Source organism: Oncorhynchus mykiss, chromosome 7 (genome assembly GCF_013265735.2).
Source record: "Oncorhynchus mykiss isolate Arlee chromosome 7, USDA_OmykA_1.1, whole genome shotgun sequence".
Lineage (NCBI taxonomy): Eukaryota > Metazoa > Chordata > Actinopteri > Salmoniformes > Salmonidae > Oncorhynchus > Oncorhynchus mykiss.
This window is the reverse complement of record NC_048571.1, coordinates 65,033,491-65,047,508: the sequence shown is the minus strand read 5'-3', so window position 1 is coordinate 65,047,508 and position 14,018 is coordinate 65,033,491. Positions and strand designations below refer to the sequence as shown.

Sequence of the window (14,018 nt, the reverse complement as noted above, 5' to 3'; positions counted from 1 at the left end):
GCTCAGATGGACAGGTAGATTCCGACAGGACAGGACAAGGTTGCAGCAAACACGATGATAGTCTGGTTCAGGCATGAGACACACAAACAAGAATCCGACAAAGACAGGAGCAGAAACAGAGAGAGATATAGGGACCTAATCAGAGGGAAAAAAGGGAACAGGTGGGAAAAGGGGTGAATGAGGTAGTCAGAGAAGACAAGGAACAGCTGGGGGAAAGAGGGACAGAAACGGTAACCTAGTACGACCAGCAGAGGGAGACAGGGTGAAAGGAAAGGACAGAAACAAGACACAACATGACAGTACATGACAACTACAGTTAAAAAACTTTTTGTGGACTGTAGTGTTTTTGTGGACATTACTGTAATATTTACTGTAGGGTTTTTGCGGACTGTAGTATACTGAGTGTTTACTATAGTATTCTACAATATACTACACCATTTTATAGTTAATAATACACATGATCAAGGGATACTACAGTGTGTAGTATAGTATTCAACAGTATACTACAGTGGACTACAATACTATGTACTGTAGTATTCTATAGTAAACAAAGGCATTTTTTTCATTTGGGAACCTTCCATTTATGTATTTTTTTTAACATTTGGAATAATGTAGAACTCATTTTCATGGGTCACACCTGCATGGTAAAAAAAAAATACATGTACAGTGTTTGAGTAGAGTATTTAAACAGATTTGAGTTGAATTTTTGAAATACAGCGACTCCTATCATCCCTAGTCAAAGTAACATGTACAGTCTTCTACATTATACACATTTACGTACACACGAGTGAGTGCATAAGATAAATATACTCAGTCTGTAGGAAGACCTCTCTCTCTCTGTCTCTCTCCACCCTCTGTCTCTCTCCACCCTCTGTCTCCACCCTCTGTCTCTCTCCATCCTCTCTCTCTCTCCACCCTCTGTCTCTCTCCACCCTCTGTCTCTCTCTCTACCCTCTGTCTCTCTCCACCCTCTGTCTCTCTCTCCACCCTCTGTCTCTCTCCACCCTCTGTCTGTCTCCACCTTCTGTCTCTCTCTTTCTAAGCATGGATATGGCATGATGCAACACTCCTGCTCCAGGAATACCTGGGGGGTCCCACTGCTTCATCAAACCCCCTCCCACACATTCTGTCTTATGCACACACAGACACACATATTGATACTGACTGGCTGTACATCCAGGAGCCTGAGAGGCAGAGAGAGCCAGAGTGAGTTATAACAAGAGGAAAGCGGCAAGTTGCATACATTTTTTTATGCAGCACCACCACCATCCCTCCTGCACTTTCTCCAGTCCTGGATGAAAGCTAGAGACTGTGTGGGACTCACAAAGGAGGATGAGTTCTGCGGAGGAGAGAAAGGACCATGACATGCACTGTGAGAAGGCGGTGGCCCTCATCATTGACCTCTGTCTGGACGACAGCCCTCTGTTGCAGCCCAACACCTGCCAGGACTTCATCACACTGCTGGCCACCAACCCAAACTCTGCATGGTCAGGTATGCTCCACAGCCCAACAGCCTCCCTCTGGTCACCACTGTTTGTTTGTGTGGTGAATGACTGGGGTCACATGATGTGTTGAACATGCTAACTGCTATGTTTTTTGTAGTGGTCCAGTACAGGTAATGTATCATTCCTGCCAGATAGGATATTTTTTTATTTAACCTTTATTTACCTAGGCAAGTAAGTTAAGAACAAATTCTTATTTACAATGACGGCCTAGAAACAGTGGGTTAACTGTCTTGTTCAGGGGCAGAACCACATAGTTTTACCTTGTCAGCTCGGGGATTTGATATAGCAACCTTTCGGATACTGGACAACAATCTAACCACTGGAAAATATGGTGGGCTTGTTTGGCTAATTTAGCTAGTGTACTTTCTTAGACTTAAGTACTTATTTCTGTAACATGGCAAGAAAGAAAATCAAATATGTCGGTTGCTAGGGTGATTTATTTAAAGAAAATGCAAAGTTGTTGAAATCAAAAAGATAGGTGCCTTGAACGATAGGCTTGGTTCCTGGAATGAAAAGAGAGAGAGAGAAAAATGTTTTCAGGGTAGTGGCAGAATATATGTGGATTGATAGATAATGTATTCCCCAGGGAAATAGATAACATAAAATTGAATTTTAGCTGATGAAATAGGTTTTTTACATCATTGTGTTAACTATTGGCTCTCAATAGGACTCCCTTGTCATAATGTTGAACATTCCTCGATTGCAGATGCAGTTTTGATGACAGAAACCCCTGTTAGTCAAAGGAAAAATGCTGTTTTTCTCTACCATATTCTCCTCCCACTTGTGTGTGTTTCTCAGATATGTGAGGGAGGTCATCTGGAAATCCTCTGTGCCATAATTGTATCCTGTATCATACAAGAAGATGTTTCCCTGAACTAAGCTTTGGGCCACTTTCTCCTTACAACACACTTTTCCTCCTATTCAACTCAAGGAAGCCTTTAATGATGTGCCAGCCAAGGGGAAACTGACTGACTGACAACACCCCATTAGTCATCATGGGGGTGGCCTTGCCTTTCACTTTTCAAAGTATCACACTGTATTACTTTACATTGGTCTCACACAGACATCCACTGTCACTCTCTTCTCTCTTTCTGTCAGGTGTGGGCTCCATAGCTCTGCTCCGTCTTTACATTTTAGTCATTTCGCAGACACTCTTATCCAGAGTGACTTACAGGAGCAATTAGGGTTAAGTGCCTTGCTCAAGGGCATATTGACAGATTTTCCCCACTAGTCGGCTCGGGGATTCAAACCAGAAACCTTTCAGTTACTGGCCCAGTTACTCTAAAACGGTAGGCTACCTGCTGTCTTAACCGTGGGGTTTATTGGCAGGTAATTGAAGTGGCATCAGCTCACGCTGATTGTGCTCCAATTAAAGAGCTGTGCTGTGTCTGTCAGAGGGAGCGCCCGCAGCACGGCCAGGAAGAGACCAGTGTGCACCAGTCCACAGGCAGTAATACCACATGAATAGAAGACTGCCACTGCGGACGCATACGCCCCTGCAGAGCGCTGTACACCGGCTTCCAAAAACCAAAGGTCACAGATTTGGAGTGGCAGGTTGGGCGACCGTTTGTGCTGAGGCGAATGTCAAAGTTGGCTGTGGATGAGTTTCTCGAAACCAAACTGGCTGGATTGGTTTGTTCTGCCTTTCAGACACACACACACACACACACACACACACACACACACACACACACACACACACACACACTGATAGCATATGGGAGGGGAGTGTAGTTGGTAGTAGAAGGGTTAGCAATAACAATGATTATTTGGTGGTTGTTGTAGCTCATAGTGTAGTGTTAGTATAGGTACTGTAGTTGTTGTAGCTCATTGTGTAGTGTTAGTATAGGTAGTTGCTGTATCTCATGGTGTAGTGTTAGTGCAGATACCGTAGTTGTTGTAGCTCATTGTGTAGTGTTAGTATAGGAGGTTGTTGTAGCTCATTGTGTAGTGTTAGTATAGGTACTATAGTTGTTGTAGCTCATTGTGTAGTGTTAGTATAGGTAGTTGTTGTAGCTCATTGTGTAGTGTTAGTATAGGTACTGTAGTTGTTGAAGCTCATTGTGTAGTGTTAGTATAGGTACTGTAGTTGTTGTAGCTCACTGTTTAGTGTTAGTATAGGTAGTTGTTTTGGCTCATTGTGTATTGTTAGTATAGGTACTGTAGTTGTTGTAGCTACGGGGAGCATCCAGCCAGGTAGGGTTATTCAGGCTTGGTGCTTGAGAGCTCCAGTGCGCCTCCACGGTCCGGTCGTCTCCTCCCTACAGGTGCTCCCGCCTGCTCAGCACTGCCAGAGTCTCCCGTCTGTCCTGAGCTGCCAGAGTCTCCCGTCTGTCCTGAGCTGCCAGAGTCTCCCGTCTGTCCTGAGCTGCCAGAGTCTCCCGTCTGTCCTGCGCTGCCAGAATCTCCCGTCGGTCCTGAGCTGCCAGAGTCTCCCGTCTGTCCTGAGCTGCCAGAGTCTCCCGTCTGTCCTGAGCTGCCAGAGTCTCCCGTCTGTCCTGAGCTGCCAGAGTCTCCCGTCTGTCCAGCGCTGCCAGAGTCTCCCGTCTGTCCAGCGCTGCCAAAGTCTCCCTCCTGTCCAGCGCTGCCAGTCTCCCTCCTGTCCAGCGCTGCCAGAGTCTCCCTCCTGTCCAGAGCTGCCAGTCTCCCTCCTGTCCAGCGCAGCCAGAGCCGCCCGTCAGTCAGGAGCGGCCAGAGCCTTCCCGTCAGTCAGGAGCGGCCAGAGCCGCCCGTCAGTCAGGAGCGGCCAGAGCCTTCCCGTCAGTCAGGAGCGGCCAGAGCCTTCCCGTCAGTCAGGAGCGGCCAGAGCCGCCCGTCAGTCAGGAGCGGCCAGAGCCTTCCCGTCAGTCAGGAGCGGCCAGAGCCTTCCCGTCAGTCAGTAGCGGCCAGAGCCGCCCGTCAGTCAGGAGCGGCCAGAACCGCCCGTCAGTCAGGAGCGGCCAGAATCGCCCTTCACGCCGGAGCTGCCGGAATCGCCCGTCACTCCGGAGCTGCCGGAATCGCCCTTCACGCCGAAGTCTCCCGCCTGTCCGGTGCTGCCGGAATCTCCCGTTCATTCGTGACCCGTAGCTAGGGTCCCCAGTCCGAGGTCGGCGGCGAGGGTCACCGCTCTAAAGAGACCACGGAGGCAGGTTAGGAGGCGGACAAAGACTATGGTGGAGTGGGGTCCACGTCCCGCGCCAGAGCCGCCACCGCGGACAGACACCCACCCAGACCCTCCCCTATAGGTTCAGGTTTTGCGGCCGGAGTCCTCACCTTTGGGGGGGGGGGGGGGGGGGGGGGGTTGCTGTCACGTTCTGACCTTTTGTTTTGTCTTTGTTTTATTATGGTGAGTTGGGTGGGTTGTCTATGTTCCTTTTTCTATGTTGTGTTTTGCGTTTGGCCTGGTATGGTTCTCAATCAGAGGCAGTTGTCGTTAGTTGTCTCTGATTGAGAATCATACTTAGGCAGCCTTTTCCCACTTGTGTTTCATGGGTGATTATTTTCTGTTATGTGTATGTCACCTTTCAGAACTGTTTCGTTTCGTTTCTCCTTTGTTATTTTGTTTAGTGTTCTCGGTTTAATAAATATATGATGAACACTTACTACGCTGCGCTACGCCTCATTCCAACGACGACCGTTACATGTAGCTCATTGTGTAGTGTTAGTATAGGTAGTTGTTGTGGAACATTGTGTGGTGTTAGTATTGGTACTGTAGTTGTTGTAGCTCACTGTGTAGTGTTAGTATAGGTTGTTGTTGTAGCTCATTGTGTAGTGTTAGTATAGGTACTGTAGTTGTTGTAGCTCATATTGTAGTGTTAGTATAGGTACTGTAGTTGTTGTAGCTCATATTGTAGTGTTAGTATAGGTACTGTAGCTGTTGTAGCTCATAGTGTAGTGTTAGTATATGTAGTTGTTGTAGCTCATTGTGTGGTGTTAGTATAGGTAGTTGTTGTAGCCATAGTGTAGTGCTAGTATAGGTACTGTAGTTGTTGTAGCTCATTGTGTAGTGTTAGTATAGGTAGTTGTTGTAGCTCATTGTGTATTGTTAGTATAGGTACTGTAGTTGTTGTAGCTCATTGTGTGGTGTTAGTATAGGTAGTTGTTGTAGCCATAGTGTAGTGCTAGTATAGGTACTGTAGTTGTTGTAGCTCATTGTGTAGTGTTAGTATAGGTAGTTGTTGTAGCTCATTGTGTATTGTTAGTATAGGTACTGTAGCTGTTGTAGCTCATTGTGTAGTGTTAGTATAGGTAGTTGTTGTATCTCATAGTGTAATGTTAGTATAGGTAGTTGTTGTATCTCATAGTGTAATGTTAGTATAGGTAGTTGTTGTAGTTCATAGTGTAGTGTTAGTATAGGTAGTTGTTGTAGCTGATAGTGTAGTGTTAGTATAGGTAGTTGTTGTAGCTCACAGTGTAGTGTTAGCATAGGTAGTTGTTGTAGCTCATTGTGTAGTGTTAGTCTTGGTACTGTAGTTGTTGTAGCTCATAGTGTAGTGTTAGTATAGGTAGTTGTTGTATCTCATAGTGTAATGTTAGTACTGTAGTTGTTGTAGCTCACTCCGTAGTGTTAGTATAGGTAGTTGTTGTATCTCATAGTGTAGTGTTAGTATAGGTAGTTGTTGTATCTCATAGTGTAGTGTTAGTATAGGTAGTTGTTGTTCTCATAGTGTAGTGTTAGTATAGGTAGTTGTAGTAGTTGATAGTGTAGTGTTAGTATAGGTAGTTGTTGTATCTCATAGTGTAGTGTTAGTATAGGTAGTTGTTGTATCTCATAGTGTAGTGTTAGTATAGGTAGTTGTTGTATCTCATAGTGTAGTGTTAGTATAGGTAGTTGTTGTATCTCATAGTGTAGTGTTAGTATAGGTAGTTGTTGTAGTTGATAGTGTAGTGTTAGTATAGGTAGTTGTTGTAGCTCATAGTGTAGTGTTAGTATAGGTTGTTGTTGTAGCTCACTGTGTAGTGTTAGTATAGGTACTGTAGTTGTTGTAGCTCACTGTGTAGTGTTAGTATAGGTAGTTGTTGTGGCTCATTGTGTGGTGTTAGTATAGGTACTGTAGTTGTTGAAAGTCATTGTGTAGTGTTGGTATAGGTACTGTAGATGTTTTAGCTCATAGTGTAGTGTTTGTTTAGGTACTGTACTTGTTGTAGCTGATTGTGTAGTGTTAGTATAGGTAGTTGTTGTAGTTCATAGTGTAGTGTTAGTATAGGTAGTTGTTGTATCTCATAGTGTAATGTTAGTATAGGTAGTTGTAGTAGTTGATAGTGTAGTGTTAGTATAGGTAATTGTTGTAGCTCATAGTGTAGTGTTAGTATAGGTAGTTGTTGTATCTCATAGTGTAATGTTAGTATAGGTAGTTGTTGTATCTCATAGTGTAATGTTAGTATAGGTAGTTGTAGTAGTTGATAGTGTAGTGTTAGTATAGGTAGTTGTTGTAGTTCATAGTGTAGTGTTAGTATAGGTAGTTGTTGTATCTCATAGTGTAATGTTAGTATAGGTAGTTGTAGTAGTTGATAGTGTAGTGTTAGTATAGGTAGTTGTTGTAGTTCATAGCGTAGTGTTAGTATAGGTAGTTGTTGTATCTCATAGTGTAATGTTAGTATAGGTAGTTGTAGTAGTTGATAGTGTAGTGTTAGTATAGGTAATTGTTGTAGCTCATAGTGTAGTGTTAGTATAGGTAGTTGTTGTAGTTCATAGTGTAGTGTTAGTGTAGTTACTTGTTGTATCTCATCGTGTAGTGTTAGTATAGGTAATTGTTGTAGCTCATTGTGTAATGTTAGTATAGGTAATTGTTGTAGCTCATTGTGTAGTGTTAGTATAGGTAGTTGTTGTTGCTGATAGTGTAGTGTTGTGTCTTTGGCTATGCCGGATTAAGTGACATGCTATTCTATAAAATAATTTCTCCGTAATTAATATTACCCGATTGAGCTAATCATGTAAATGTAATTAACTAGAGAGTCGGGCAACACAAAACAATATTTATAGAGCTGTTATCTTCCGAATAAACTCTTAAAGACCTAGTAATATTTTACATCAATAGCAGTCAATATTAATCGTCATCTTAATTCAGTCTCATCTGAAAGTTGTAAATTCTTGGTTATCTGCACGAACCCTGGCTAACAAGTTGAACCAGCAATACAAAATTGGGTTTAATTATTTATTTACTAAATACCTAACTAATCACACAGAATTACACATATACATAATTAAATCATAACTTGATTACAAATTACGTCATAAAGGAAAACGTCCCTAGCCGGTGGAACAGATATGACAGCTTGTTACACAAAAGAAAAGGGGCTGGGTTTGAGTGAAAGAGCGGGAAGACTGAGGAACAAAGGGCGAAGCTGTGCTACCGTAAATACAGTATCTTAAGCATTCTAAATTACCGCCCATTTGGAAAAGGAAAATGCAATAAATATTTACTCTGAGCTGCGCTTACTCTGAACCTCGTCCTTCGTCCTTTGAAGAATGTCTCTGCTGGTAAATTGAATACTTTGTAGTAACGTCGTTGTGTGGTAAACGGGATACTCTGTCTGTTCCTTCCTAACCCTCGTTTGTAGCAGCTGTTGCTAACTCAACGGCTAGGAGGTATCACTTCTGTAGTGAATAAGAGTTCAAAGTTCATACCATTCGCAACCAAAGCTCACGCTGATGTTGGCTTCGTTCTGTAGTTATTATCTGAACTATTCTGACATTGGACCGTCGTCCTCACGTCCTCGGAACAGGAGGTTATATTGTCGTCAAGGGCGTATATAGGAAGGGGGAGGAGGGCGTGTTTGAAAAGTTTTATAGCCCATGTCCCTTCACACGGGCGGGACACTGATTGAGCAGAGCCCTATCTTTTGAAAACCCAAATGTCACATTTTAGAAGCTAAAATCACATTACATCCCATCACAAATAATTTCATATTCAAACATTTAATTGAACAACAATTCCATGTTTGGTGTTAGTATAGGTACTGTAGTTGTTGTAGCTCATAGTGTAGTGTTAGTATAGGTTGTTGTTGTAGCTCATTGTGTAGTGTTAGTATAGGTACTGTAGCTGTTGTAGCTCATTGTGTAGTGTTAGTATAGGTTGTTGTTGTAGCTCATTGTGTAGTGTTAGTATAGGTACTGTAGTTGTTGTAGCTCACTGTGTAGTGTTAGTAGAGGTAGTTGTTGTGGCTCATTGTGTGGTGTTGGTATAGGTGCTGTAGTTATTGTAGCTCATAGTGTAGTGTTAATATAGGTAGTTGTTGTAGCTCATAGTGTAGTGTTAGTATAGGTTGTTGTTGTAGCTCATTGTGTAGTGTTAGTATAGGTACTGTAGTTGTTGTAGCTCACTGTGTAGTGTTAGTATAGGTACTGTAGTTGTTGTAGCTCACTGTGTAGTGTTAGTATAGGTACTGTAGTTGTTGTAGCTCACTGTGTAGTGTTAGTATAGGTAGTTGTTGTGGCTCATTGTGTGGTGTTAGTATAGGTACTGTAGTTGTTGAAGCTCACTGTGTAGTGTTAGTATAGGTAGTTGTTGTGGCTCATAGTGTGTTAGTATAGGTAGTTGTGGCTCATTGTGTAGTGTTAGTATAGGTATTGTAGTTGTTGTAGCTCACTGTGTAGTGTTAGTACAGGTTGTTGTTGTAGCTCATTGTGTAGTGTTTATATAGGTAGTTGTTGTTCTCATAATTTATTGTTAGTATAAGTACTGTAGTTATTGTAGCTCATTGTGTAGTTTTTGTATAGGTAGTTGTTGTAGCTCAATGTGTAGTGTTAGTATAGGTAGTTGTTGTTCTCATGGTGTAGTGTTAGTATAGGTAGTTGTTGTTCTCATAGTGTAGTGTTAGTATAAGTACTGTAGTTATTGTAGCTCATTGAGTAGTGTTCGTATAGGTAGTTGTTGTTCTCATGGTGTAGTGTTAGTAAAGGTAGTTGTTGTTCTCATAGTGGAGTGTTAGTATAGGTAGTTGTTGTTCTCATAGTGTAGTGTTAGTATAAGTACTGTAGTTGTTGTAGCTCATTGTGTAGTTTTAGTATAGGTAGTTGTTGTTCTCATAGTGTAGTGTTGGTATAAGTACTGTAGTTATTGTAGCTCATTGTGTAGTGTTAGTATTGGTAGTTGTTGTAGCTCATTGTGTTGTGTTAGTATAGGTACTGTAGTTGTTGTAGCTCACTCCGTAGTGTTAGTATAGGTAGTTGTTTTAGCTCATAGTGTAGTGTTAGTATAGGTAGTTTTTGTAGCTCATAGTGTAGTGTTAGTATAGGTAGTTTTTGTAGCTCATGGTGTAGTGTTGGTATAGGTAGTTGTTGTAGGTGCAGTACAAGTAGTGCTATGATGCCGAATAGCTCTGTACAACTAAAAGATAGACAGCCTTTGTCTATTCTCATTTTCGATTACTGCTATGTGAAGCGGAAATGTTTAGGTTTATAGAAATTCTTTCATGGAGTTGTCTGTCTCTTCTTACCAAAAAGTTACCATGAGGACCCAGGCTGTTCTCTCTCTCGCTCTCTCTCTCTCTCTCCTTGTTTTGAATGTATTCGATTTTGTGCCAGTTTGGATGAATAGACGTATATCTTGGTGCAGATCAAATCGAATTCCCGCTACAGCACGTCTTCTCAATAATTGAGATTGTTCAATAATTCAATGATGCTTCACGATATCTTCAGGGGTATCTGTATTTTGTTCTATTGCATTAGCTGTTATTGTATGGATATGGTAGGGTTTACCATAACTACTCTTGATTGAATAAAGGTCCTGAGGTTGCATCATTACTTGAGTGTGTGCAGGCAGTGAAATTAGGGCATGGTTTTATCCAGCGTTATGAGCATTAGATCATTCACTTCATGTCACTGAGGAGGGATAACCAAGAGTGGAGAAGGAGGGAAATTGAGGAGGAGAAAATAGGCCTGGGTTTATATGAAAATTGTTATGGACAACGAGAGGAAACTAAAAACAAACACCAGCACTCTTATCAGGACATCTCTGCACTGCCACAGTCACCTCTTACTGTTAGTTTTCCAATTTTGGTTGTAAACCTCATCTGGAAACAGCAAATATTACATAAGGCTGAAGTCTTATCTTTGTCATCTAGAGGAATAGCAGCAGAACTGTGCAGCGTGCTGCCCACCACCACCACCACGCTGCGTCTGCTGCTGCAATATGTGAACATGAATAAATAAAGGAGTGGGGCTGAGAAAATAGCATTAATACAGCATGTACAGGTCGTGGGAGAGTGTTGTGGAGTTGTCTAGTCTCTGTAACCTATGGGGGATTATTACAGCGATGTTAGGCAGCAGTCCTATTGAGCCACATGTAAATAATTCAGCTGACTGTTGCACTGTTTTCCAGCAATGTCAATAGCATGGATTGTAGACTTAAGGCTCGCACCAGGTTGGGCTCTCTAAGCTGATGGTTAGCTACTTTTGTAAGCCAGGTATGGATTTCAGAGGGGCTTTGACTGAGTTGACACAAAATCCCAGTGGGTAAAAGCCCAGTTATGTAAAACATGTATCTGATGTTGTTCTAAAACCCAGAGACTAGAGGTGTGTGTGGAGTGCCACAATGAATGCTTTATTGTTGCTGGCAGGTGCCCAAACTTCTAGGCTTTGATATCATATGATACCTTGTGTTGTGAATTGGATTATAAAAGGAAATGCTGAATCCTTACAGAGGAAGGGATGGGGATGTGTAATGCTCATATGAAGTGTTGGGGATGTGTAATGCTCATATGAAGGGATGGGGATGTATAATGCTCATATGAAGGGATGGGGATGTGTAATGCTCATATGAAGGGATGGGGATGTGTAATGCTCATATGAAGGGATGGGGATGTGTAATGCTCATATGAAGGGATGGGGATGTGTAATGCTCAGAGGAAGGGGTGGGGATGTGTAATGCTCATAGGAAGGGATGGGGATGTGTAATGCTCAGAGGAAGGGATGGGGATGTGTACTGCTCAGAGGAAAAGATGGGGATGTGTAATGCTCATAGGAAGGGATGGGGATGTGTAATGCTCAGAGGAAGGGATGGGGATGTGTAATGCTCATATGAAGGGATGGGGATGTGTAATGCTCAGAGGAAGGGGTGGGGATGTGTAATGCTCATAGGAAGGGATGGGGATGTGTAATGCTTAGAGGAAGGGATGGGGATGTGTAATGCTCATATGAAGGGATGGGGATGTGTAATGCTTAGAGGATGGGATGGGGATGTGTAATGCTTAGAGGAAGGGATGGGGCTGTGTAATGCTTAGAGGAAGGGATGGGGATTTGTAATGCTCATATGAAGTGTTGGGGATGTGTAATGCTTAGAGGATGGGATGGGGATGTGTAATGCTTAGAGGAAGGGATGGGATGTGTAATGCTTAGAGGAAGGGATGGGGATGTGTAATGCTCATATGAAGGGATGGGGATGTGTAATGTTCATAGGAAGGGATGGGGATGTGTAATGCTTAGAGGAAGGGATGGGGATGTGTAATGCTCATATGAAGGGATGGGGATGTGTAATGCTCATATGAAGGGATGGGGATGTGTAATGTTCATAGGAAGGGATGGGGATGTGTAATGTTCATATGAAGGGATGGGGATGTGTAATGCTTAGAGGAAGGGATGGGGATGTGTAATGCTTAGAGGAAGGGATGGGGATGTGTAATGCTCATATGAAGGGATGGGGATGTGTAATGTTCATATGAAGGGATGGGGATGTGTAATGCTTAGAGGAAGGGATGGGGATGTGTAATGCTCATATGAAGGGATGGGGATGTGTAATGCTCATATGAAGGGATGGGGATGTGTAATGCTCATATGAAGGGATGGGGATGTGTAATGTTCATATGAAGGGATGGGGATGTGTCATGTTCATATGAAGGGATGGGGATGTGTAATGCTTAGAGGAAGGGATGGGGATGTGTAATGCTTAGAGGAAGGGATGGGATGTGTAATGCTTAGAGGAAGGGATGGGGATGTGTAATGCTTAGAGGAAGGGATGGGGATGTGTAATGCTCATATGAAGGGATGGGGATGTGTAATGCTTAGAGGATGGGATGGGGATGTGTAATGCTTAGAGGAAGGGATGGGATGTGTAATGCTTAGAGGAAGGGATGGGGATGTGTAATGCTCATATGAAGGGATGGGGATGTGTAATGTTCATAGGAAGGGATGGGGATGTGTAATGCTTAGAGGAAGGGATGGGGATGTGTAATGTTCATATGAAGGGATGGGGATGTGTAATGCTCATATGAATGGATGGGGATGTGTAATGCTTAGAGGAAGGGATGGGGATGTGTAATGTTCATAGGAAGGGATGGGGATGTGTAATGCTTAGAGGAACGGATGGGGATGTGTAATGCTCATATGAAGGGATGGGGATGTGTAATGCTTAGAGGAAGGGATGGGGATGTGTAATGCTCATATGAAGGGATGGGGATGTGTAATGTTCATAGGAAGGGATGGGGATGTGTAATGCTTAGAGGAAGGGATGGGGATGTGTAATGCTCATATGAAGGGATGGGGATGTGTAATGCTCAGAGGAAGGGATGGGGATGTGTAATGCTCATATGAAGGGATGGGGATGTGTAATGCTCATATGAAGGGATGGGAATGTGTAATGTTCATAGGAAGGGATGTGGATGTGTAATCTTTAGAGGAAGGGATGGGGATGTGTAATGCTCATATGAAGGGATGGGGATGTGTAATGCTTAGAGGAAGGGATGGGGATGTGTAACGCTTAGAGGAAGGGATGGGGATGTGTAATGCTCATATGAAGGGATGGGGATGTGTAATGTTCATAGGAAGGGATGGGGATGTGTAATGCTTAGAGGAAGGGATGGGGATGTGTAATGCTTAGAGGAAGGGATGGGGATGTGTAATGCTCATATGAAGGGATGGGGATGTGTAATGTTCATATGAAGGGATGGGGATGTGTAATGCTTAGAGGAAGGGATGGGGATTTGTAATGCTCATATGAAGTGTTGGGGATGTGTAATGCTCATATGAAGGGATGGGGATGTGTAATGTTCATTTGAAGGGATGGGGATGTGTAATGTTCATATGATGGGATGGGGATGTGTAATGCTTAGAGGAAGGGATGGGGATGTGTAATGCTTAGAGGAAGGGATGGGGATGTGTAATGCTCATATGAAGGGATGGGGATGTGTAATGTTCATAGGAAGGGATGGGGATGTGTAATGCTTAGAGGAAGGGATGGGGATGTGTAATGCTCATATGAAGGGATGGGGATGTGTAATGTTCATATGAAGGGATGGGGATGTGTAATGCTTAGAGGAAGGGATGGGGATTTGTAATGCTCATATGAAGTGTTGGGGATGTGTAATGCTCATATGAAGGGATGGGGATGTGTAATGTTCATATGAAGGGATGGGGATGTGTAATGTTCATATGAAGGGATGGGGATGTGTAATGCTTAGAGGAAGGGATGGGGATGTGTAATGCTTAGAGGAAGGGATGGGGATGTGTAATGTTCATAGGAAGGGATGGGGATGTGTAATGCTTAGAGGATGGGATGGGGATGTGCAATGCTTAGAGGATGGGATGGGGATGTG

General features: G+C 43.1%; 1 protein-coding gene across 2 annotated transcripts in view; it reads left to right on the top strand.

The window, feature by feature from the left end:
• The first annotated feature begins 989 nt into the window (after positions 1–989).
• LOC110528252 (synaptotagmin-6) overlaps positions 990–14,018 on the top strand; it is a 58,855-nt gene continuing 45,826 nt past the window's right edge. Inside the window, exon 1 of one of the 2 annotated variants that reach the window (XM_021610149.2) lies at positions 990–1,492. In XM_021610149.2, the coding sequence (XP_021465824.1) occupies positions 1,333–1,492 (160 nt within the window). In that variant the 5' untranslated portion in view covers positions 990–1,332. The remainder of the gene's footprint in view (positions 1,493–14,018) is intronic. The other variant, XR_002474223.2, reaches the window with a different exon arrangement.